This window comes from Pan troglodytes, chromosome 4 (assembly GCF_028858775.2).
Source record: "Pan troglodytes isolate AG18354 chromosome 4, NHGRI_mPanTro3-v2.0_pri, whole genome shotgun sequence".
Classification (NCBI taxonomy): Eukaryota; Metazoa; Chordata; class Mammalia; order Primates; family Hominidae; genus Pan; species Pan troglodytes.
In genome coordinates, this window is record NC_072402.2 from 125,191,084 (window position 1) to 125,217,639 (window position 26,556).

Consider the following 26,556-nt stretch of genomic DNA (forward strand, 5'->3'; position numbering starts at 1 on the left):
AAAATTATAGTTTTAAAACTATAATTTTATAATTAAAAAAATTTTTAAAGTGTGTTGGCATGATTGGCTTCACTATTTATATGTCCCAACCGTTGTGTCAGGCATAAACTAGGGTTTGAGTGACTTTAAAACACTGACTTCCTGGAGCCTATATTTTGGGGACTAAGAAGACATAGAAAGAGGTGATTAAGATGCATCCCTCTGGCTGGGTGCGGTGGCTCACGTCTGTAATCCAAACACTTTGGGAGGCTGAGGCGAGTGGATCACCTGAGGTCAGGAGTTCGAGACCAGCCTGACCAACAAGGTGAAACCCTGTCTCTACTAAAAATACAAAAATTAGCCTGGCAAGGTGGCAGGTGCCTATAGTCCCAGCTACTCGGGAGGCTGAGAATTCCTTCAACCCGGGAGGCCGAGGTTGCGCTGAGCTGAAATCACACCACTGCACTCCAGTCTGGGCAACAGAGCGAGACTCCATCTCAAAAAAAAAAGAAAAAAAAATAAAGATACATCCCTGTAAGAAGCGTTTGGGACAGCAGGGTACTGTATGTGAAATGGCTGACAGTGGCCTTTTCCTCTTCTGTTGTGGGTTTTCCCAGGCCCTCATTGCTGCCTTTGATGCTGTTTTCCATGCAGGATGGCACGTACGGGCTGAACTGTGCTGAGCGCTGCGACTGCAGCCACGCAGATGGCTGCCACCCTACCACGGGCCATTGCCGCTGCCTCCCCGGGTGGTCAGGTGAGAGCCAAGGACCGCTAATTGAAAGGTGAAACCCGCCAACTTAACACCTAGTGCTGTTCCTTATCACTTCACAGAAACACACACAAGTCAACTTTTCAAAAAAAATGAAAATTCGATAAAGTTTCCAGTAAACTGAAACCTTTAATCTATAATCCAGGACTGATTTTTTGTTGATTTGTGTAGGGGCAGTTCTCTTGAGCTACAAGTAAGGTCCAGCTGTCAAAATTCAGGCCAGCAAGATGGGGAAAATGTGAATTGCTTTGAAGAGTTCAGCAAGACCACTGTGGTATATTTTGAGCACTGAAGAAAGAATGATTGAAATAAACCCTAAAAATATGACAAGGGTCACCTTAGTGAGGCAAAAAAATACAGATATTAATATGGTGAATATGCATATGCATATTATTGTATGGTTAATATGCAAATATTAAAATGTTCATTGCTGGAAGTAAAAGTTTTAAAACTTTCTTTTTTTACGATAATGTTCTGGTCATGACAAATTCATAATATGATTGAGTACAAATTCTGTAACCACAGGGTGGGAGTTTCTCCTTATTTATATAGCTTCACGGTTTCAGCCAGGAAGTTTATCAAGCTAAAAGTGATACTGAAAGAAGAAGTTTCTGCTCATGGTATACAGACTTGCTAAGATATTTAGTGCCACCTTCCAAGTATCATGAGCAAAAACATTGTTCTTCTTCTAGGACTACTTTACATTCCTACCAGTAATATACGAGGGTTCTATTTTTTTCATTTCCTCACCAGCACTAGTTATTATCTGACTTTTTGATTCTAGCCATCCTAGTCAGTGTTCAGTGGTATCTCATTGTGGTTTTGCTTTCCATTTCCATGATGGCTGATGATATTGAACATCTTTCTGTGCATTTATTGGTCATCTCTATTATCTTCTTTATATAAATCCCTACTCAGACTCTTTGTTCATTTTTTAACTGGATTTTCTTTTTACTATGGCGTTATAATCTTTATATTTTTTAGATATATGTCCTTATCAGATATATAATTTACAAATATTTTCTTCCATTCTTTGGGTTATTTTTTCCTTTCTTGATGATGACTTTTGCAGCAGAAAAGTTTTTATTTTGATGAAGTCTAGTTTATCTTTTTTATTTCATTGCTTGTGCTTTTGGTGTTAAATGTAAAAAAAATTGCCTGATCCAAGGTCACAAGATTTATGTCCATGTTTCTCCTAAAAATTTTATAGTTTTAGCTTCTGTATTTAGATATTTGATCCATTCTGAGGTGATTTTTACATACAATATGAGGTAGGGGTCCAACTTAATTCTTTTGCATGTGGCTATCCAGTTGTCCCAGCACTATTTGTGAAAAGACTATTCTTTCCCCCACTGAATTGTCTTGATACCCTTTTTAAAATTCAGCATTCCATAAATGTGAGAGGATTTATTTCTGGACTCTGTATTTCATTTCATTTGTCTATATGTCTCTCCTTATGCCAGCACCATACAGTTTTGATTATTGTAGCTTAGGAGGAAGCATTAAAACTGAGAAATTGAAATCCTTTTAAATTGGTTTTTCTTTTTCAGGATTGTTTTGACTATTCTGGGTCCTTGAATTTCCATGTGAATGGTAACATCAATATGTTAATTTCCACAAAGAAGCAAGGTGGAAATTTAATGGAGATTGAATCTATAGATCAATTTGGGGAATACTGTCCACTTAACAATATGAAGTCTTCAGATTCATAAACATGGGATGTCACCAGCAACCTCTTCAGTAGTGTCTCTCAGCCCCTTGGAAAATGTTGAGAGCTTCTTTGGTTTCTAAAGGAGTAAACTGAGAGGAACTGTCATGTGCTTGATTTCTAGTGTCTGAGAGCTACCTTGGGAAACAGGCTAAGGCTGGTGCAATGGACTTTATTTTCTACCAATACGAGCTACCCACAGACACGAGGCCTCCCCAACCCTGTAGTTCCATCTTGACTTGCAACACCTGAGATAACTTGACTTCACAATAGGAAATTCTGCCTTCCAATGTTTCAGCTTGGCTCTTCATCCCCAAATGTTAAAACTGCATCAACTAGGGATTGAACCAGATTTTGTGACTTCACTAGGGTTCTTGAAGTTCTCAAATGGAGAGATCGATACTAATTTCTCAATGACCACGGTGAAGCAAAATAAAATTTTAAACCTTCTGGCAAATTCAGAATTTTCTAACAGAGAGACCACATCTTTTGTTTTATACAACACTCCACCAAATCTACTTCTGTCTTATAAAGATAGAAAGAATGTGAGGTGTTCCTGAACACACCAGTCACTGCTCAAGTGTCCACCTGCTTTGATGATTTAGAACTATCCTGTGAAAGGCACACTCTAGTGTACATGAGAAGAGCAAGAGATAGGATTTGGCCTGAAGCCAGCCGGAAAATGTGTTAGTTGCATTCCACAGTCTGGGTCATGGGGTAAGACAAATTATCCCATCTGGCCTTAGACCTATCAAGCTCCTACGGGAATGCAGTGGCTTTGTCACACAATGTAATCTTGTAATCCTCTGTCCATCTGTGGCCGGCCTGCTTCTCTAAACGGGAAGACTACTGCTTCATGCTGCTCTATTGCTTGTTGCCTACCATCTCTGCCTCATGGCCTGTCAGTCATTATTGCTCCTAGACCAGCTAAGTTGCCCCAGTGTCTCATTTCTGGGTCTTCTGTGTGGGCTGTTGGTCTGTAGGCATCTGTCAGTATCTAAGCCTGCTGTGAGGTCATCCCTCACAATTACAGAATACACTTGGTATACAAAAACACATGTAGAGGAAAAGAAAATTACTGAAGTTCCAAAAAACACCTACAATTGGACCAAGAATTGGCTTATTTTTTTTTTTAAAGAAAGAGCAGCTTCTGTATATTATTTACAAAGGTCATCATTTCATTGTCTACACTGGACAGACTAATAATTTTTTACCCATAAAATTGTTTAGGGTTAGTACCCTGTTAGGACCTTTTTGAACATAAAGAAGGTTTTACTTTCCATTTAAGACACCAGGTTTGAGGTCAAAAGATAAACATAAGCCCAGGGAAGCGAGCAATTCTATTTCCTCTCATCCCTGTTGCTGAGATTGCTGTAGGTGAACTGTTAAGTATCCCTGGACAGGGCAGCAGTATGTAGGATAGGAGGCTTGTGTGTAGTGAGGCTTTTATGAATAAATCAGTGAAATCTGACACAGAAGCCAGGGCTCTTCCCCTGATCAAATCAACAAGATGGCCTTAAGTGCTCCGTCAACTGTGGACACTGTGGGGAGAGGCTGATCAGTTGGATTTGGAGCCAGAGATAAGAGTCAGGAGGGCCTTGTTCCTCTTTACAAAGGAATTGACATGACTAAATTGAGGAAGTCTCACCCTAAGGTGAGATGCCAAGGAAGATGGCTTGCTGTCTTACTGTGTACCCACATCCACCATTTCTTATAACTTCAACCCACTATCTAGCATTTGACTGTTCTCTCAAAGCAACTGAGGCTTTTTTATTTCTATTATAATTGATAGTCCTATTTTACCTAGTCATAAAATAAGTCCTCAAAATATACTGTTATGAAAAGTAAACAAAATAAAAGTTGTGTTTGACATTTTAGATCCTATTTCCAAAAAAAGTACCATTTTATTGTAGTATGTGGTTATTTAAAACCTTAATTTATTGTCATTTTTAGCCAATACACCATTTTATCAAAAAGAGGCAGATTGCAGTAGAAGAATGAGGAAAATGAAATACCATTCAGGATTTAGGCTGTGTCCTATGCTGCTTCTCCTACACTTCTGGACCTCTGGTACACACACACACTCTCTCTCTCTCTCTCTGCTATAAAATGAGGCTCGCTTTTCAAAATGATTATACTGAAATTTCAGATGTCAATGAAATATAATTATGAGTGTTTGTGTATACTTATGTATGTGTGTTTCCAGAGTAGTGGAGTGATATACTTTATAAAAGCATTTTCCCAAAATTACAGAAACAGGCTGAAGTTTATGTCTTCTTTTCTGCTCTGACTTCAGTCAGCCAGAACACCCATTTGCTGAGCATTACAGCTAATCAAGATTTCATTCCAGCTGACTGGGAACATGTGCGGTGTCCGGCCTCATTCCCAGCCCTGGCTAAGATCACTGTCACCTGGGAACTCTTTGAACTTGCATATTCCCAGTCCCCACCTCACACCTACTAAATGAGAATTTGGAAAGTGGCTGAGGAGGAGGAAGATTATGGAGCCTCTGCCCATCCAGAAAGCAACTTTGATACAAATTTGGAAAAGATTTGGAAATCCCTCAGGATGTACTCTTTGGCACATGAAGTGCAAGCCGGATTTCTGCCCCAACTTAGCCCCTTGGGCAGGGGCTCTTGCATAGTGCACAACTTGCAAAACCTTACTTGGTGGCTTTGTCTGCCCTGGTGACCCAGGCAGGCAGTGGCAGTTACGGTCTGCATAGTGGCATCTGCTGTGTCATATTACTCTAGTTATTGAAGAGCTTGGGGTCTGGGGTGCATTTCTTTGACAGAAACCACATAATCAATGGCAAATGAGAAGAGGAGGTTCAAGGATGTGTTTATACCAGAATAAAAAAGTTAAACACTAAACAGATAAAAAGGAGAATAGGACACCCAATGAAACTCTAGGGATCTTGAGAAAGAGAGGAGAGACTATCAAGGCATGGTATAATTGTAAGGGGAGGGGAAGGAGAATAAGAGGAGAGGTTGGGGGCTCATCTGAGCCCAGCCAGGAAGGGTGGAATTGGAAGGAGGAGCACCTGTGGGCAAGTTGATGCGAAGAGCCCACTTCTCCGCTCTTCCCAGCAAGCAGAACCAGGCCTAGAGTGGCCGCATCCTCCCTCCACAAGGAAAGCTCTCCTTTCCATGTTTTACCAAACAGCAAGTTTGACCAGCTGAGTGAGTGAGCTGCTACTTCAGGGACTAATCTGTCGTGAAGTGATGTCTCATGCAGCTAAGGGATGCCTGAACTGTTAAAATAAGGGGAGACCTACCTTCCTTTGTCCAGTGACATATAAGTGCAAATCCAAGTTGGAGGTAATAACTTTAGTCAAATGAGTTTAATTAACATGCCTGCACCCAATCAGTCACAAGTACAAATGACTCACTATCTGACCCTTTTGGGTATTGAGGTCTGGAGAGTGTGTCTGCAGGTTCATATGTATATGTCTGTCTGTTTGGTCTTGGGAGAGGGGATCATATAAAAGCAGAAGGCTGGGCCCCTGCTGTGAGGGTGAAGGGAGGTGCTCATTTCCCCCCACAAAAAAAGGCCACAGAAAAAACCAAAGCTCCAAGATCTGCCTAGCAATCCTTTCTACTTGCTTTTATCTGGGTCCAGACTGAGGCAGGCCATGGTGTCTGGTTTTTTTTTTTTTTTTTTTTTTTTTGTCTTGCAAGTGCAAAGGCAAACACCTCTGATTTATATGACTTATTAAGACTTTTTTCAACTTTGTTGAACTATATAAAGCAGATTCTTTTTTACTGGGTCTTTAAAATCCATAGTATCCAAATAGAAAGATTTGGTTTAACAACCATTTGTTGAGTGTCTCCAGGTTCTATGCAACCATAATGCTTGGGTGCTGGGAACACGGAGAGGAAGTGATGCCAACTCCCATCCTGCAGAAGCTCACATTGCATCAGGACAGTCGCTGTATCAGCAGAGATGGATATACCAGTGAATAACTTCTCTATACTACACCACACTACACTGTACTACACTACACTACGCTACACTACACTACACTACACTACACTATGCCACTGCTTTGTTGGTCAAAGGATTAGAAAAGCAGAAAAAGTGTTGTGACTAAATACTATAGTTCCTCCATCTTATAATTACCAAGCCCAATTATTATTAACAAATATCTCTCTTTGCTCTAATATATGTTTAATAGCTTGTTGCCCAGGAACTAGACATTGAATCAAAATAATTTCCTTCATTCACTAACGCTCCAAATATTGGAATACTGGCATAAGGAATATAAGCAATCAAGTAAGACAAGGATTTGGGGTTATATCTATGAGAGGGGAAAGAATGACACCCCAGATGATTTATTTACTGCATTCATGCAATCACAAATGCCCAGTGAATGCTGATTTCACATTGAGGCCGCTGGCATAATGCTTCAGGCATTAATTGCACGAACATTTCTTTAGAGCTGCTTAGCTGAAGTTTATCACGATCATTCAGCCATTGCCTAGCAACTTGTGGAGGCTATCAAAGAGCTCTTTGTCCTCAGTCGTGGCAAAAACAGTCCCTTACAGATCTCCTTATCAGCATTAGAACATTTATCAGAAAAGAAATGCTCCCATTGAACCAGAGATGGCTGCAGATTTAAACCTACCCCCTTCCCACGTTGCCCCTTCTTCCCAATATTTTAGAAGTTATTTCCTGAACTATTAAAGTTTTTATCTGTTTTTTGCTAAAACTTCTGAAGGAATTTCCTTAAGATGTCATATAATTCTTTTATGGCCTAATAATCTGGGCTTACATGTAAAAACACAGACCTGAGCCCCTAAATGTGTATCTGCTCAAGAATAAGCAAGGCAGACATCTCCACCTCCTTAGCAGGGAAGGGTCACCATTTTTGATATACAACCTATAAATATGTTGGGCTTCCTGGTTTGAGTGAAGACTTATTCAGGAAAGCAAAGAATGCTGTGGTTGCTCCATCCCATTGGAAAGTGGTCCTGAATATCATACAGGAAATAGGAATTATGTGTATCGATTCATTCGACAAATATTTATTTAACACCTCCCATGTGCTAGGTGCTATGGTGAGCAAAAACAGGCATTGTCTCTCCCTCAGGGAGCTGCCAGAATTAATTGCCTTTGGTGGAGAATTGGAGGGGAGTCTTCATCTGCATTTTCTTCTATATCTCTCCAGAATTCCTCTTCCCCGCATCTCTGCTGACATTGACTTAGTTTCATGCCTTGTCACTTTGATCATTTTTTTATTTGGGGAACCCCAAATGGGGGTTCTGCAGGTAAAAGAGCACCTGACAGGTTTTCTTTCTTCCCAGGCTCAACATCTTCCGGCCATCTTCTGCCCTCCTATAAAGCACAAATTTAGTTGTGCCCCTTCCTTCTTAAAATTGTTCATTTGGTCCCTGTTAACACCAGGGGGAGGTTCACACTCTATAGCATGGCGTTCTTGGCTCAACTCAACGTGGCCACTGCTTGGCTGCCCAGATGCCTCACCTGCTCTCCCCAGCCCCTGAGTTTTAGCTGTACCCAACACTTGCAATTCCCAAAGGACAGACACTTCTTTGGGCCTCTGAGCTTTGCCACCACTGTTCCCTTAGCCTGCAGTCCTCTTCCCCCTTCACAAGCTACCTCCCTTCCTGATCATGATCCCCAGGCAGAGCAGGGTGTGCCTGTTCTGTGGTCATTATCACCCTGGAGTTACATTTTTAAGAAAACTTCTCACAGCAAACCAGTAGCTGGCCAGATCCCTTGAATGTTTGCTGAGTTGGGTTTCCTTTTCTGCCTTTGACAAACAAGGAAACAAAAAGATGTTTTGTAGGACCCTAGCAAAGCTGGCAAAAAATAAGAGGAGATAAATATAAATAATACACATGTACCCACACAGAGCCAGAAATAATGGTTAAAGCAAAACTTACAACTCTTCATCCTGGAGAATATTTCATTGCAGGGTTATCCTTACATGGAAGTCACATCAGCAGTCATATACCTGGTGCGACTTAGAGAAACACTTACCCAACACTCTCTTCGTGATACTTACTGCCTGAAATTCCACAATTAGATATTTATTTCTTAGGCTCTTAGAATGCATGCTCTCTTAGAATATCAATATTCTCCAGAGAAGGTACTACTCAGCAATAATAAATGTATCTTGTCCTTTTCTGACTGTAAGATGAAGGGAAAAATAACTAGGAGGGCACAGAGGGCCAGAAGGGGAGAAGCAGCAATAGGAGAAGAGGGTACAGCAAGAGGAGGAAAGACAACTCCACGCCTTTCCCTGGAATTGCCCCCTAACTGAGACATACTTGATATTTATCTTCACATAGATTAGGCATTAGTATCTGCAAAATGCTGACTCATTTTTTACTGATGACAGAGTAAATAAAAGGGCTTGAATTTTTAAGAGGGTGTTGGTAATAGAATTTTTATAATTTATATTCAAAGGAAACATTTCTTTGCAATTCTAAACTAAAAGTTATTTTCAAGTAAGCTTGGGTCTGTTGAAAGATGCTTATATGATTGGACACAGAAGGTTTGATCAATGATCTATAGAATTTGCTATGATTCTCTGGAAATGAAATGATGGGTAAACCATATGAAACAAGCTTATCTCTGCAGTGGATCTTCTTGCTATAGGGTGGGCCTTGTTACTTATACAAACATTACCAGGATATAGTTGATTATGACTGATGGCTAGGCTAATCAGCTGAACAAACCTCTTAAGGGAAGAGGAATCAGTTATGAAAGAGAGGATCTCTTTATTCAGATTTGCCTATCTGGCCTGTAGTCATTTTTCTTAACATGCTCTGATTGAGAATAGGCTAAGCTGTACATAAATCATGATAACCTATGATATAAAAAAGCAGCAAATACTTTTGACCTAAAGTGTACTCCATTCCATCTTAACTGAATTTATTAAGTGCAATTTGAAGTAGTGATTTGGCAAGTAGTTGATAAACTAAGTCATCATAAATGGCTAAATCTTACCTGTCCCCCAAGTCCCCACCCTAACAAAAAAGCATAAAAAATCGGGACTGCTTTTTCAGGATGATGATCAGTCAGATTAACCAGATAATTACTCAGTTTCCACTTCTTCAAAATCTTCGTTGGGATTTGTCTTGATGGCATCAGACCAAAATGCCCTGGGTTGATTGTCTAAGTCTCTGTGATAAGCAGGTGTCCCCATCTTAGCTGTTGTTAAGCAGGAGTCTTGGCTCACGGTCAGAGTCTAGGACCTGAATTTGAATTGAGAGTGAAGTGTTTAGCAGGTTACCCTTGTTGGTACTTTCTTTAATTTCTCAAAACAAAGTTTAGGTTTGCAGCCTCGTTTTGAAGTGGTTTACTGCTTAATATGTTTGAAGCTTCTGCCCAGTATAGGTGTGGATATAAATTCCAGGTAAGATTCTGAGGCTGATGTATCACATCTGGGGAGGGTAGAGTTGGCAATTTCATCTCAGATTTTCAAAAGAGATTTGAAAAAAAAAGATAATATATTTATGATTGCAAGAAAAAAATCAACATAGTAGGCCCAGATTTCATACTTTATTCTATGGGAAACATTTAAACCCCAATTGGTTTATGAACAGACCTGGTCTCCTTTCTTCAGCCCATGGTCCGAATGAAATAAAAGTCTATTGTTGGGTCAAGCTAGACACAATGAGGTCTGCATGCTTTCTTGCCTATTTAATGGCCTTTACCACGTGGGAGACTTTCAGAAGGAAAAAAACAGGAACAGTAAAAAGTGGATCTTCTTGCTATTCCAGTGTTCACCGGAAATGGTGTACCAATTAGCAACATTCATATTATAGTTTGGGACTGCTTCCATGTTAAGGTTCAGACTGTGGTGACTTTTTGCCTGATTACTTTAGAAGCCAAAACTGTAACACAAGACATGACCGTCTCAGCATCGTGGTACTGGGTGGTTGTTAGTATTCTGGAATCTTGGAGGGTCTGCGTGCTTGCTCTTAATGTGTTTTCATTTGGTCTGAGGCCAGCAACTGCCAGTTCACTACTAATTATAACTTATTGCCTTTCAATGTGAAGAACATTTCTTTGAGTTGTGAGGAATTCTGGCAAGAAAGAGGCCCCTGTTGTATTTCCAATACGAATGTACAGAAGAGACTTTTATTTATCTCAAATAAAACCTGGTTTTAGTTTTATTTTTGCAAACTTGGCTTTCCTTTCTGTTTCCTTTTGTCATTTTTTTTAATTCTAAAGTTTCTCAGTATTTGAAATGAGAGTTAAACACCTGCATACAGTTTCATAATAATCGATAGCATAGACAACAGCTACAAATAATGTCAGTTGTGATATTCTGCCAATATCTCTCCAATGTCAGGTAAGATTTTTAAGGAGGAATTTGGTGGCACGTGTCAGTGCATCTTTCTGTTCTGCACAATGCACCATCAAGTTATTTTAAGATTATGTTTATTTGTTTAATCCAGGGGATGGTTTTCTTTATGTAAAACATTTTATGGAACTATTCATTGCCTTATCCTTTTACACTTTATTTCTCTGTGAAAACAAAGAATGGGAGGAGGAGGAGGAAGTCACCAAGGGCTAAAAGATATCGTATTGTTGATAAATTTTACTTGCAATAGACAGAGCCCTTGGGCTTCCACTTTATTGCCTCCTCCTGAAGAAGAAAAATCAATATAACAAAAGTTTGTTATTCCTTCTTCGTGACTCCATAGAAAATCGTTCTGGGTATTATTTTAATGTTATGATACTGTGTATTGATATTTATAAGATGGTAACTCTCCATTCATTGCTGCTGGTGATCCTCAGGTTTAACACTGTGAGCTTAGTCCTCATCTTTGAATTAGCATCTGTGGAAACTCCGCACTGCCTCTCACTCAGCCTTGCCCCATGTGCATTATTTCAGGTGTCCACTGTGACAGCGTGTGTGCTGAGGGACGCTGGGGCCCCAACTGCTCCCTGCCCTGCTACTGTAAAAATGGGGCTTCATGCTCCCCCGATGATGGCATCTGCGAGTGTGCACCAGGCTTCCGAGGCACCACTTGTCAGAGGAGTAAGTGTCTCATTAGGCAGTAATTTCCACCTTCCCTTCCCTGGGCACCATGTATTGAATAATGATCTCTGTCCCACCTCTCAGTTTATAGTGATGTCCTGTTGCAGTTGAAGGCAAAAGAGAGTGTAATGGTTCACTTGTCCTTTGCAGAACTGTGTTGAGAGCACTTCCCTAAGAGCTTCATTCTTTCCAGCCTTCAGAACTAACCTAACAGATGGGGATTTAACCATTTCTTCTCAATAATTACTTCATTGCCTCACTGGCACAACCATCAGGATATATTTCTTCACCCTTCCTGAAAGCTTTGGAATGGTGTTCTAGAAATTCACTGACCTGTAAATATGTTATTCAGCAATTTGGCATTGGCCTTACCTCAATTACCAGACGTCAACATCAGCCAAACCTTGAGGCAAATCATTCATCCTGCTAGTAGTCTTAAAATTAGTGCTATGGGGAAAATGGAATTGCAAAGTTGAAAAAGGAGACTGTTGACATTGGTCCTTAAGACTTCTGAGTTAGAAGATTAAATAATCTTTTAGTAAATGCAATCAAAAAAGAATATGTAACTAATTATAAGTTATACTATTGTAATTTTTTAAATTGCCTTTCCCCCCATAAGAATTCTATGCAGTTATCATATATTTAAATCTGAATAATATCTTGGCAAGAACTTAAGTATATAGCATTTTGGTTAATCACTTTTCGATTACAGTCATTAACCTGGACCATTTTGAGGAGGAAAAATCTTCAAATTTTGACTGTTGATCGATTTTTATTGCCAGAAACGACTCTTAAAGAATAAAGAATCAACAAATGGTTTGAGAGTACTTATTTGAGACTTATTAGTATTTCAATTTTTTTATCTCTTTATTTATTCAATGAAAATTCCTGGAGCCCTGCTTTATGCCAAGACTTGAGCTAACTGGGGCCTTAAATGGGAAAATAAAGAAGACTAAGACATTTGCTTGCTCTCAAGAAACTCAGAGTTTAGTGGCTTCTTTTCCTCATTAAAGAGTTCCTTTGTTCCTTCGTTGTTCTTGTTTTCTACTTGGAAAATTCTCCGTATCTTTTTTACTTTTTTTTAAGGTTTTGCTTTTTAACCTCTCAAACTTTAACTAGATCCCGATCTGGAATGCGAGACAAACGCATCTCAGAAGGATAACTGCTGATTTCCCTTCTGTTTTCAGTCTGCTCCCCTGGTTTTTATGGGCATCGCTGCAGCCAGACATGCCCACAGTGCGTTCACAGCAGCGGGCCCTGCCACCACATCACCGGCCTGTGTGACTGCTTGCCTGGCTTCACAGGCGCCCTCTGCAATGAAGGTAAGGCATGAAGCATCCTGGACAGCTGGGTGGTGATGAGCACGCCCGGGAGAGTCTGTCCTCAGGCCTCCCCTTGGCCTTCCTGAAGGCCATGTTTTCAGCTGTCTGCTGGGAATGTCTTCTGCTGTGCTGTGTCTGCAGCTTCTCAGATAGGACTTTGAGCTTTGGAAAAGCTGGCTTGCCACTCCAACAAAACCTTTTTATTTCCTGAGATGTGCTACTCTTCAGTTTTAGCTGGACATGTCCTCCCATAAAAAATCAATATGCGGAAGAATTTTAGACTCCCAGAGCAAGAAGTCGTGAAGTCATATTTCTAGAAGTGCAATGATGTCCCCTGGTTTGTGATGCCTTAATGCAAATCTTTGGCTTCATGGATTTGTAAAAATGAGCCCATTCAAGATGAAGGATGCTGTTGAGCAGAGATAGCTACCAATGAGCAGCTGGGCCTGTGACCTTTAAAGTTATTTCCTGTGCTAAGATTCTAGGGTTCTACGAGAGGGGTTTTGATTGTGAGTTACTGACCTATAGCTTATTCACAGTGTGTCCCAGTGGCAGATTTGGGAAAAACTGTGCAGGAATTTGTACCTGCACCAACAACGGAACCTGTAACCCCATTGACAGATCTTGTCAGTGTTACCCCGGTTGGATCGGCAGTGACTGCTCTCAACGTAAGTCTTGTCTGAGAACAATTAATAAACTGGTCTTATTTGTTTGTTTTCAGATTCTTTAGGATTGAAGTATGAGTGTGTTTATATAATCAAGAAAGAATATATGACTAATTAAAAGACATATTCTACTTTAAATTCTTTTTTTAAATTCTTTTTTTTTTCCCATTATGACCTCTATGCAATGGTCCTATGTTTAAATCCAAATAATGTCTTGGAAAGAACCTAAATATGTAACATTTTGCTTATCCCCTTTTCAGTGATTCATCGTCCATTGAAATAAAGCAAAAACAGCTGTATTGAGAAATCTATCTCTTCATTTTGTGTTTATCTGGAGAGTTAATTACAGAGAAAGAAAAAATGGAATTAAATGATGTGAGCCTTAGAAACCTATTGGGAACCTGAGCGAACTGCCCACCTAATATGCTTAGCTTCACCTTGGCATCACCCAAGTGCCTTCCACACCACTGGATTTCAGACAGGAATTGTGTGACCTTATAAGGGACTATATAGATGACTCTTAGAGCACCCATGTCATGAAAAAAATGACATTGACTATAAGTCATTCATGAATGTTTTGAAAGGGTCAGTGCAATGTCTAAAAGTATTCAACTTTCGACCAAAGAATAGCATATGTATGGGGTAATCTGGTTTCATTCATTTTAAATTTTATGAAACACTCTCAGTTTATATTGAATTCCCCCATCATGCACATAAGAGAAATCAAAGAATGACTGTGTGCAGTCATTTTACATGGTGCTTTATTGATAATTTAATTCAAACTTCACAGTTACAAGCAACCTGCAAATACTAATTGATGAGCAATATATTTTTTGCTGGAAGATTTTTTTCTGAATGTTAATTTTTTCCATAAGTAGTCCAGGCTGTACCCCATTTTTTAGGAATAAGGGAAGAGAGCTAATAAATCTCAGAAGTGTAGCTCTTTGGTGAAAGAAGTGTTATGCGATATGATTTCACTCCATTCTGGGGGCATCACGTCAGAAGAAATCAGTCTGTTTAAATCTACATGTGTTGCAAGGGCTCTGACTGATGGTTGGGCATATGGGTTTGGGAAGAGTAAAAGGTCCAATATCATTGTCATAAAATGATTGATTTATATTGCTCCTTTAAAAAGTAGTCTTTATTTTGGAAATTTGTCCCTTCCTCATTTGGAGGAGGAATGTGCTGAAAGGAATAAAAATAGAAACACAACTATGAATGGAGACTATAGTGTTGCCTGTCCCAATAATCACTCCACAGGAAGCTGACTTATTTGGCAAAAGCCTTTGCTTCTCCTGGGGATCATTGATTTCATTGATTCCCTTATGAACTCTATGGAACCATCTTCATATTTCTTCTTAGCTGATTGTGAGCCTGTCTAAAGAGAGCAAAGTCCTTCACAGTGAAAACACAGACTTTGAAAACTTAAAGGGGTACATTTAAAGGGGCAGGTGTCCTTGGGAAAATGATTTTTTAAAGCACTATCTCTACGTTTACCTTTTGGGAATATAAAGTTGAGTGATGCTTATTCCCATTCTCTGATCATAACAAATATAGGGAGAAAAACCTAATGGCAGTGGGTTACCTCAGAAAAATATATTGTGAACATAAATGGGTTTACAGAAGCTGGTTAAATATCATCTAAGGAATAGGTTGTTTTAGGTAAAGAGTGCTTCACTGAGCATCAAATGGGCTAGACGCTTCAACAGTTTTCACTGAGTCTCACTGTGGCTTTGGGAAAGCTGTATGTGTCTAACAAATAACAAATATTTTTATTAATCTATGTGACCTTGTACGAGTCACTATTAACCTTTTGTGTGCTCAGTTTCTTCATCTGTAAAATTAGGGTGTTGTATTTAGAAAATTTGTTCCAATGCTCACTCGAGACCTCAAGTGTCAGCTAGTATTTTCCCCTTGCTCTTGGACAAAAACGGTGCACACAATTATGGAAGAATTTTTTTCATTTAAAAAGTTACTTCATATGTATTATTGATTGTCTTTATTGGTCCACATTCCCTATGGGGTAGCCATATAGAAATTACAGGTGGTCCTCCTTTTATGCAATTATGTTCCTAAAGTATTAATATGAATAAAAAGTATTTTTTGTCAGTGAAATTATTTTACCCCCTGATCTTATGTTATTATTTCACAGATACTTTATCTGACTTTCTGATGTCTCTTCAATCGGCAGTGACCCCTAATGATTTAATTGTATTATTTTCTGGATCTTCCAGTTAAGAGTTTTTACAAGGAAACCAATTTTTACATACCGCTGGGAACCTCAATATTTAAAAGGAGCCTGAAGTGGCAACTCTAGAGTAGACTGAAGGGTACAGGATTTAGAAATTGTGAACATGAGCTACATGCGGCCTTGGGTCCTTTAACCTCTCTTGAGTCAAGTCATTTTCCACACCTTATCTCTGCTCAAATGTCCTCTCCTCACAGAGGCCTTCCTCAGAGGAGTAGCTCCCAAAATTATTGTCTTCCTTATCCTCCTTATGTTTTTTCATAATACCTACCACCATTGATTTTTCATTTTGTTGGTTGGTTGGTTGGTTTGCCTGCCTCCCCTACCAAAATAGAAGCTTCCAGAGGATGGTTTGGACTTTGTCTTATCCTCTGCTATCTCCCTTGTGCCTGGAACAGTGTTGGGTACATAGTAGGTGTTGAATATGTGTTTGTTTAATAACTGAATCTGTAAACTTGAGGTGATTTTTGCCCCAGCCACCTCACTCTGCAGTTGTAAATGAATACATATGTCAGTAATGACAGTCGTTGTTGAAGTTGCCATGGCCATCTGGGATTTAGTGCAGAATTCAGAGCAGTGTGCTTTCTTAGTCCTGATGTACACTGCTAACCTCTCACATGCAGGGAGATGTGTAGAGGTGGATGGAATTCTCCCTACTTAGTATTGGCCTCAGAACTCTGATGGACTTCTCCACACCTGTAATTTCAGCATGTCCACCTGCCCACTGGGGCCCAAACTGCATCCACACGTGCAACTGCCACAATGGAGCTTTCTGCAGCGCCTACGATGGGGAATGTAAATGCACTCCTGGCTGGACAGGGCTCTACTGCACTCAGAGTAAGTGACAAGCCTTCTGAGGCTCACCAAGGGGAGCCTTGTCCAAGGAGGAAACAGCCTTACCCTCCGCATGCGTGACTGGAGCTCAACAAAGGTCCCTGAGGTTGGAGTACTTCCCTCTCCTAATGACCTGTAGACATATAAATTTCTCTAAGTGATTAAGAGCTACTTCATTCCAAGTATTCTGTCTCTAGGTTCTATCTCCACTGAGGTAGAGCAATGCTGTGTGATGGTATGCAGTTTATTTCTCTTCTCTCCTTTAACCAAATCATATTTATATGGATCAAATTCTCAATCCTTTAACGGCACAAAAGTTAGGATAAGTATAGAGATTAGAAAGGTAGAGAAGACAACAAGCCTCACTGCCTGATTTAATGTGCGCTCTTGGAAAAGGTGGAGTTCCGTGTTTTTCGAATGGTAGCAAGCTTCAGAATCACCTGGAGGACACAACAAACACAGAAGCTAGTTCCATCCCCAGAAAGCCGGAAGCAGCGAGTCTGGGCTGGCACCTGAGAATTGCCATTTTTATCAACTGGTAGTAATGCCAGGCTGGGAACATGCTTTGAGAGCCACTGCCCTAGTTCTTTTCCCCATTTTGTAATTCATAGCATCCTAATCATTTTTTCTTCCATTAGGCTTTTAGCATGATAGGATATAGTGTGCAAAGTACTTACTCCAAAGCTGAGCATCATTGGGGAAGGAAGATCATTCTCTGACCTCTTACCTTCGGTTGAATAAAGGAGACAAGAAAGGAAGGCATGTGTTATGGTTAAGTACTAATAATAGCGTATATTTTAAAATAATAGCAAGAAGCTGAGGAGGACAGATGGGTCTGAAATTGAGCAATTCTTATTTAATACTAATTAGAGTACATAATTAAAGAATAGGCTGAAAAAGTCTTTAGAAACTTTCTAGAAGATAATGTAGACCTTGAACGAGGAGTTGAAAAGGATAATTGGCAAGGAAGGTAGCTGGCCCAAGCATATTCTTCAGAGTTCGTATATCCATAAATATTGTTTAACTTCTTAGAGAAAGGTACTTGTAAGATATTATTTATAATTCTAAAATTAGAACGTGCTTCAAACAGAGAACCCTTTTTCAAGTGCAAGTAACATGATACAGTGGGAACAACATGGGGTCCAGAGCCAGACCTCCCTGCGTTTGAATCATGGCCCTGCCGTCCTGCCAGTTGCCAGCTGTGTGACTTAGGGTACTTGGGGCTTAGTTCCTGTCTACAAGATGGGAATATCCATCCCTGCATTTCTGGCCTGCTGTAAAGATTAAACAAGAGAATGCATGAAAAGAATCTGGCACAGAGTAGGTGCTAAATAAATGCATGACAGCAGGGAGTCATCAGTGCGTACTGGCATCTGGGCACTGCCTCTGCTTCTTGAAAGTTCCATAAGAAAATGAGAAAATGAAAAGCATATGTAATATTTGGAAACAATCATTGAATCAGCCTGCATTGAATCTTTCATCACGCCAGAGATCCCCAAGACACTCTTGCAGGGCAGCTGCCAGCCCATGTAAGCCAACAGAATTTGTGGGTGTCTTTAGCTCAAGAGACTCGCCGGTCTAAGCATTGAAAATCATGCAGCAGTGTGAAGGGTTATTGCTTTTTACAAAGCACCTGTGAAGTACAATTGTTTTTTAAGGTAAGCATTCTAGTACACCTCTTCAGGGAAGTTGATATTATCTAAGATAATAACAGATACAGTGGACAAGGCTAGTAGCAACAATAGAGATGTTCTGTACTACAAGTAAAAGCATACAGGTAATTTTAATATAAAGTACCCGTCTCAGTCCATTGGAATTTGAGTCCAGGATTCTAGTAGAAATGTGAAAGAATGAAAGGAAATGTCCTATTCTTCCAGGATTGAAGGGATATTTTGTTAGAAGGCACTAGTCTTGCCTCCAGGGGTACCAGTGATGGTTACACTGACAGGAATGGAACTCTTCTGCCTCCTGCTTATGAATTACAACCTCCTTGCAAGAGCCCTGTCTTGGGACTTCAAAGAAGCTCTTGTGGCAAGCTGAGATATGTACTATTCACTGTATTCTCTGATGGCTCAGTGTCATTCAAGTTTAAACACAAATATGTTAGAGGCACGAGCCTCCAAGTGTTTCTCTTCAGCAGCCTCTTGACTCCTACTGTCCTCCCTCCTCCCACAGGATGTCCTCTAGGGTTTTATGGAAAAGATTGTGCACTGATATGCCAATGTCAAAACGGAGCTGACTGCGACCACATTTCCGGGCAGTGTACTTGCCGCACTGGATTCATGGGACGGCACTGTGAGCAGAGTAAGTATGAGAGTGTGGCATCACTGGGTGGTATTTTTTTCCTCTAGAATCACATTTCCTAGATGCCAGGAAATATTAAGGCAGAATTCACCACTCCGAGGTTGTTTGAGCTGATGGCTGGTTACTTCTCAGCCTGACTGACTTCCCCTCCCAGAGGTCAGGCCTCCCTGGGATCATCGCTGGTTACTCACTGCTCTGGGCGGAGGAGGTGTGACTACAAGAATGAAGACAGAATTCAAGTTTTCCATTCTGTTCTTTTGGGCTCTCCCTTCCTCTCCTTCTTATTTTTGGAATGTGGCTGCTCAGAGCCTTAAAAGATCCAGTCGAGCTTTCTTCATGGCAGAGGCAGAACCCGGGTCTCACATTGGAGGACAGTACATGCGGTGGGGAGGAGGGCTGGTGGCCCAGGGCCAATCCCTGTTGCTGGTGAGGGAACAAATCCATGCAAACATTGCCACCCTTTCAACAACCTTCTCTAGATCGTACTTTTATACTGCTTCCATTAACAACTTCTCATCTTAGTCTTAACAACCTTCCAGACAACATACTGCCTTAAAATTTTGTTTAAGTCCCACTGGGGGAGAATATGCCATTGGAATTACTCATCCTTATTTTTTTATTTCCACCCCACTAGCTATGCATCCCCTCACAGAGTTATAAAAACATTAGTCTTAATAAAATTGAATATTGCAAATTAGTTTATTATTCCTTTCCTCTATGACTTTCTTTCAGTATTCACGATAAATAAATAAGGGCTTAGGGCTGTATCAGACCCACTTTCTTGTGATAAAACCTTTTGGGCAGGAAAAGGTGAAGAACAATTCCTGTTCACCAGAGGTTGTACTCTTGGGAAGGATCTGCCAAGATTATGGCCATAGGAGTGGTGTGGCCTGGAAAGATTGATCAGGATAGCAGGACTCTGACAATAAAGCACCCCTCCCCACCCCACTCCACTGGCACCTCACAGAGCCACTCTGAACCTGGTTGCCTCAATTTTATGTGCTAAACCCTAGGGTATTTTTGCATATCCTCTTTCTAGCAAATGTAACAAAAGTGATGTCCAGGAATCAGCTCACAACAGAGACAGCCCAATTTTAGTTTTGCATCACTGTTTCATTGAGTCATGAAACAGATCCTGACTGAGTGACACAGTTGCATACATAACTCTATTGTGCATATAAATATTGTGTGTCTGTGTATAAATGTCTAAATATGCATGGAAACCAGAATAGGCTCAAAATTTTACTTGAATGCCAGATGACTGGTTAAGGTCTTATTAAATAAGAAAACCTCTTAAGTGCTTCCATGATTACTCTCAACAGCAAATTAAAGTGTCCCTATTTTTGGAGACTTCTCCCAATGCTTATTTGTAAACAGAAACCCTGTGTTTGACAGAGAATTCTAATAATAATAGCACATTGCCCCCTGCTGCTCACTTTATGAAAAATATCAATATTTTGTCACGAAGATTTTTAGATTCAACATGCTTACACTATCCTTTGAAATTCATGCCTAACTCTTATTAAGACCGCATAGTAAGAATCCTATTACTTTCGTCTTCAAGACTTCAACAAAATCCAGAGTTTGAATCACTCCATAGCAAATGAAGTTCTTACCTAGAAAATCAGCAAAACTTATTGTTTGCATCTTCCCCTATTCCTGGCTAATTCAATTGAGAATGTGCGTTTATGAAGATCCCTGAGCCTACAGTAAAATATATATGTTCTCAAGAAAGCATCTTTAGTGCTCTTCAGTCTAGGCCCCTTCCAGCCTACAGTTTTGCCTGGTGGACTTGTATCAAATTGCCCTTAGTGATTATCTTCATCTGTTCCATGGGAATTCCACAGACTCTCCATATACACATCATAGAGGTAAGTATGTAGCAGCTGAAAGTGTCAGGAGCTCTAATGTTGAGCAGCCCTGTCTCTAGCCCTGTGCAGTCTGGACTGTGAGTGCCACCATGATTCCAGGAATGCTGTCCAGTTCTGGGACACTCTTGGGGGTACAAGTCAGCCTCAATAGGAATCCCCTGAAAGGACTCAGCTCTAGATGTGCAGGGCTTGCAGTCAGAGACAGCCTTGCTCCAAATTCCCAAGGTTGGAAAGCTACATTTGACTTTCCTTCTCTAGAGTGCCCTGCAGGAACATATGGCTATGGCTGTCGCCAGATATGTGATTGTCTGAACAACTCCACCTGCGACCACATCACCGGGACCTGTTACTGCAGCCCCGGATGGAAGGGAGCAAGATGTGATCAAGGTAAATATAGTAGCTAATGTTTGTAGCACTGTAGTATTGTGTGAACACCATGTACCAGGCAATGTGAAGTATTTTCACTTATGTTATCCAGCAGAATCTTCACCACAACTCTAAATGGCATAATTGGTTACTTATTTAATTGCCAGATGAATGCCTTATTGTTGCTGTCCTGCAGATAAAGAAACAAAAACTTAGAGAGGCTGAGTAATTTTCCCAAAGTCACATAGCTAATACTAGAATATGTCACAGCTTTTGTGCCAGATTTTTGTTATTCCAAAACTCATGAACTTTCTACTGGGTCTATGATTTTTTTTCAGCTTTATTGAGGTGTAATTGATACACAAAAAACACACCTATTTAATGTGTACAATTTAATAAAATCTCGACTATCTATATACCTATGAAACCATCACCATAATAAATGAAATATCCATCACCGTGTGTTTCCTCATGCCCCTCCCTACTTCTACCACCCCTTAAGCCCCAGGTAATCACTCATCTCTTTTCTGTCAGTATAGATTAGTTTTCATTTTCTAGAATTTTATATAAATGAAATCATACTGTACTCTTTTGGGTCTGGCTTTGTTTACTCAGCATAATTATTTTGAAATGGAACCATGTTGTAGCACATATCAACAATTCAGTTCTTTTCATTGCTGAATACTATTCCATTGTATGGATATACTATAATTTGTTTACCTATTCATGTGCTGATGGACAGGTGGATTGTTTCCAGTTTGGGGCTATTACAGATAAAGCTGCTATGAACAAGAGTGAATCAAGTTTTTGCATGGACATGTGCTTTCATTTCTCTTGGGTAAATACCTAGGAGTAGAATAATTGGGGTATATAGTAGACATATGTTTAACTTTTTGTAAAACTTGTGCCCCTGGTTTTTAATTGGGGTGTATGTCATAACGACCTGGGAATAGTTGTCAGGTACATGATCCTATTTGGGAAATTCCGATTCTGGGGTTGGGGACTTTGAGAAAGTGCTTCTGATGGTTCTGAAGCGTGCCCTCCAGAGAGCCACAGCTCTTACTGCACGTGGTACTCCCTGGTAGGCAATAAGCAGTTGGGCTATAAAAGGCTTTAGAAAATTGATACACTGTTGTAGATGGAGTAATCTTAAACTGCAGACCATGTAAATATTTACAACATTTAATTTCTTTGGTAAAATAACTTTTACATGCTTATGATTTACATTTGACTGTCATAACAATAGAATGCGATCTTTCATTATCACGTCATAATTACAAATACTCTGTAATCTCACTACATTATCCTTGGTGGTCTGTGTTTCAGGGCAGATTGTTTTGTAAAAAGGTCCTTCAGCATTTAGAATCATAAAATCATAGGAACAATTACTTGAGCTGGAAGCAGTGACATGGAGGCCTCTTTTCTCATTTATAGATGATAAAACTGCAGCCTGAAAGCTTAAGGGAAAGTTCAGAATATCTAGGTCAATTTTTTTAGATGCCAGATTTCTTGAATCTCAACCCATGCCTTTAGCGTTATCACTTGATGGACCATAAGGAAGAACTATGTAATGCCGAATTTTGAATTTAATGAGTAAGGTGTTAGGGTAATGCTATCAGGTATTATCAGGACAAATCTTTCTGTCATGGAAAATAACTTTGCACAGAACAATATCTTCTGAGGTAAAAGACCCATTGAAATTAGCAAAAGGTAGATCCTGTTCTTAGACTAGATTTATAATGGTGTTATGCTTGCTTGGAAGGAAAATTACTCTTAGAAATGCTAAGGATAGACATAAAATTTGGTTAAGCAGTTGGGACATTTAGCATTTAACTCTGCATAAGCTCAGTATTGAATAATAAAGCAAAAAAAAATTAGATAAATTGTTACCCCAAATTAATTGCCAGTCTAAGTATTTAATCAGAAATATATAAGAAGCTCTCAAACCCTACTGTTGAATCTCTTTGGGTTCAGAAAATCCTGTCTCTTTCTTTATATTTTTTTAGGGACAGGGTCTTGCTATGTTGGCCAGGCTGGTCTCTAACTGCTAGGCTAGACCAGTTCTCCTGCCTCAGTCTCCTGAGTAGCTGGAACTCCGGGCACGCATCACTGTGCCCAGCTTCTGTCTCTTTTTGAGGCTTACAGCAGCCTTTCTCTGGGCATGGATAGGCCAACAACATCTGACAATGAGGAATGTTTGCTTTTTCTTCGTGCTCTGTTTCCAAATTAATGTTTTATGAACTGAAAATATGCCGGCATTAGCACAGAAGGAGGTTTTTGTAAGTAGAGATCAAACGTTTATCCAGCACATTGTCATCCTTTCTCAAGTCTCTCTTCTTTTTCTAGCTGGTGTTATCATAGTTGGAAATCTGAACAGCTTAAGCCGAACCAGTACTGCTCTCCCTGCTGATTCCTACCAGATCGGGGCCATTGCGGGCATCATCATTCTTGTCCTAGTTGTTCTCTTCCTACTGGCATTGTTCATTATTTATAGACACAAGCAGAAGGGAAAGGAATCAAGCATGCCAGCAGTTACCTACACCCCTGCTATGAGGGTCATCAATGCAGATTATACCATTTCAGGTAAGAGCAGAGGCAAGAGAGGCATTTTGCTTCTTGAAAAGTTAAATTTCATTCTGGTTCCTTAAAACTGGGTGTTTGGCTGTGCTGTCCATTGTTTCTGTCAATTCTCATCGAGAGAATTCTATGTTTGGAAAAGATATACATTGCTAGAGATGAGTTTTTTATTTCAACAATAGTAAATTGTCATTCTGTGGTTTGCTATAAGGGTTTTAAAATTGAGCTCATTGTGTTTGTGGTTTAGATTTAGGGAATTTCAATCCATAAGGAGCTTTGTATCCAGCCTCAAGCTTTTGTCATATGTGACGGGGGTGGGGAGGAAGAGAGGATGATAAGTTTACCAAGGTCATGGATCAGATTAGGGAGCTGGACCAGTTCTCCTGTCTCTGAATGAGGGTACTTTCTATGTGCTTCCCAGCCTCTCCCTAGGCCTACCCGAATCGTTAACTGAAGGGAACAAAGTTATATCAGAAACAGCTTTTTGGTATTAGTAAGAACCAAGGCAGCCCTTTAAGAAAACTCTTGATTTTTTCTGTTCTGTCACAATGCCTCATAAAAGGAAAAATAAAATTATAATCAACCATCAGTAGAAGCAACCATTTACATGGAGGAATTTAAAAGTTTAAAATCTTTATTACTTTTTGGGTGATTATTGAAGGCCTTCTGGTTGGTTACATGTTTAAAACTACAAAATTCCATGGAAATATGAGAAGTAGCTGATTTACATTTAAAAATGTAAATTTAAATTAAAAAATGTAGTGCATTTTCAGTGCAGAATTATTGTGTCAAGAACTCAAGTGTTTAAAAAAAGGAAAGTTGCAGAGTAGCTTCAAATGATACCTTCCCAGCTGTACCAGCCCCAAAGCAAAGAGCAGTTATCTGTGGATACTGTGAACAAAAGTTCTCTGAAAAGGAATTTGGGGGAAAGAGATTTTATTCCAGTGAACGGTTTGCAAACCCAGGACTTGCAGCCAGTGTAAAATGAAAGTGCAGTTCAGAGAACAAAGGGAAGACTTGGGTTTTATAGCAAAAGTCCCCACCCAGCTTCCAATCAGGCCCTTTTAGGAAAGTGAAGGATTGAAACTGGTTTAATTCTAATTGATCAGTGCAGCTGAGTTCTGGTTGGTTGACACAGCTGAACCCTGATCGTTTGATAAAGCTAAGCCCTGATTAGCTAAGGCAGGTAAGCTCTGATTGGTTGGTTCAGCTGAGCTCTGAAAGACCCAAAGATAAAAAGCTGGGTTTTCAGGGAACTCAGAGTACAGCTGTGATCCTTAGTCAGCAAAGGCCTGCTTGACTCTATTTTAAATTTAGGCCTAGGCAGCCACTCCTATGGATCTTAAATAATTGGTTCTTTCAGTTTCACATTTGTTCACAAGCTTTCATACTTTTCCAAGGAGGCAGTTAGGAAGGTAGAGGCCTGTTGCTTCTAGAAGCTTTGCTGAGTAGGCTGGGCAGGAGGAGATTCTGCCCAGCTTGTGATATGGAAGGAGTCCAGACATTTGTTCTGTTATTTATTTATTTGTTTATTTATTTAGAGATGGAGTCTCGCTCTGTCACCAGACTGGAGTGCAGTGGTGCGATCTCGGCTCACTGTAACCTCTACCTCCGGGGTTCAAGCGATTCTTCTGCCTGAGCCTTCCGAGTAGCTGGGACTACAGGCGCATGCTACCATGCCCGGCTAATTTTTTTGTACTTTTAGTAGAGATGGGGTTTTACTGTGTTAGCCAGGATGGTCTCGATCTCCTGACCTCGTCATCTGCCTGCCTGGGCCTCCCAAAGTGCTGGGATTACAGGCGTGAGCCACCTCGCTGGGCCTGTTTTGTTATTTTGATTCCCTTTTTTCACACACATTTATGGGAACCTGCTGCCTTAACCATTTCCTTCCCTTCTTGCAGGAACCCTTCCTCACAGCAATGGTGGAAATGCTAATAGCCACTACTTCACCAATCCCAGTTACCACACGCTCACCCAGTGTGCCACATCCCCTCACGTCAACAACAGGGACAGGATGACTGTCACGAAGGTGAGAGGAATTGGCTCAAGTCTTTGGAAGTGGGCTGGGGAGAGAGGAAGGAAACCAGCATTTATTGAGGGCCGCTGTTCACCAGAGGCTGTTCTAGGTACTTTACATATATTATCTAATTTATTCCTCTAAACAGTCCTCTGAGTGTGCTTTGGGAATCTCAAGTTTACTGATGAAAACCTGAGTAGTAGGGAGTTTAAGTTACTTCCAGACATAGCTTCCCGATAATGAGTGAGGCAGCTGCTGTGTGAGTCAAAGTCTCTCTGTCTCTACAATCTGTACTGTTTCCATTACACTGCTTTAGAAACACGTTTCTAATTTTACATGAGATTTTAAAATAATGACTCATAATGACATTAACAAAAACATAAAGACCTATAGCAGAATCAGCCGTGGGCAAAATCTCCAAGTGTGTCTCTTCTGACCGCCCGTCCTCCAGTACCCTTTCCTGGCCACCTGTGCTTTAGTAACAACAACAGTAATAGGCACTGATTTGGGTTGAACCACATGAAATTGCTATTTTTGTAGGTCAACAGTGGTCACATAGCAACAACCTAATATTATGTGCCAAGCATTTCTAATCACTTAAAAAATATAAACTCATTTAATCTTCACACCAGTCCTATAAATCAAGAGTGATTATTATGCCAATTTTACAGATGAGGAAACTGAGTCACAGAGCGGTTGGAGACAGAGTGTCTAGAACCCAGAGCTGCTACTCTAATAGCACCCAACTCACCCCAGGTCTTCCCCACAATGCTCTGAAGTCTCAAACATTTCTTTTTTCCAGTCATACCCAAATTATATTTCTAATCTCTGTTGTCTAATTCCAGTGCTCTATTAGAAAAAAAATCAAGCTAAT

General features: G+C 40.2%; 1 protein-coding gene across 3 annotated transcripts in view; it reads left to right on the forward strand.

Moving 5' to 3' along the window:
* The window catches only part of MEGF10 (multiple EGF like domains 10), a 187,821-nt gene that overhangs the window by 131,582 nt on the left and 29,683 nt on the right, over positions 1-26,556 (forward strand). For 2 of the 3 annotated variants that reach the window (XM_016953721.4, XM_001158953.7), the window contains exons 13-21: positions 634-736; positions 11,332-11,478; positions 12,666-12,800; positions 13,340-13,468; positions 16,422-16,550; positions 18,723-18,851; positions 20,981-21,109; positions 23,435-23,671; positions 25,567-25,694. In XM_016953721.4, coding sequence (XP_016809210.2) covers positions 634-736; positions 11,332-11,478; positions 12,666-12,800; positions 13,340-13,468; positions 16,422-16,550; positions 18,723-18,851; positions 20,981-21,109; positions 23,435-23,671; positions 25,567-25,694 — 1,266 coding nt within the window. The other variant, XM_024356719.3, reaches the window with a different exon arrangement.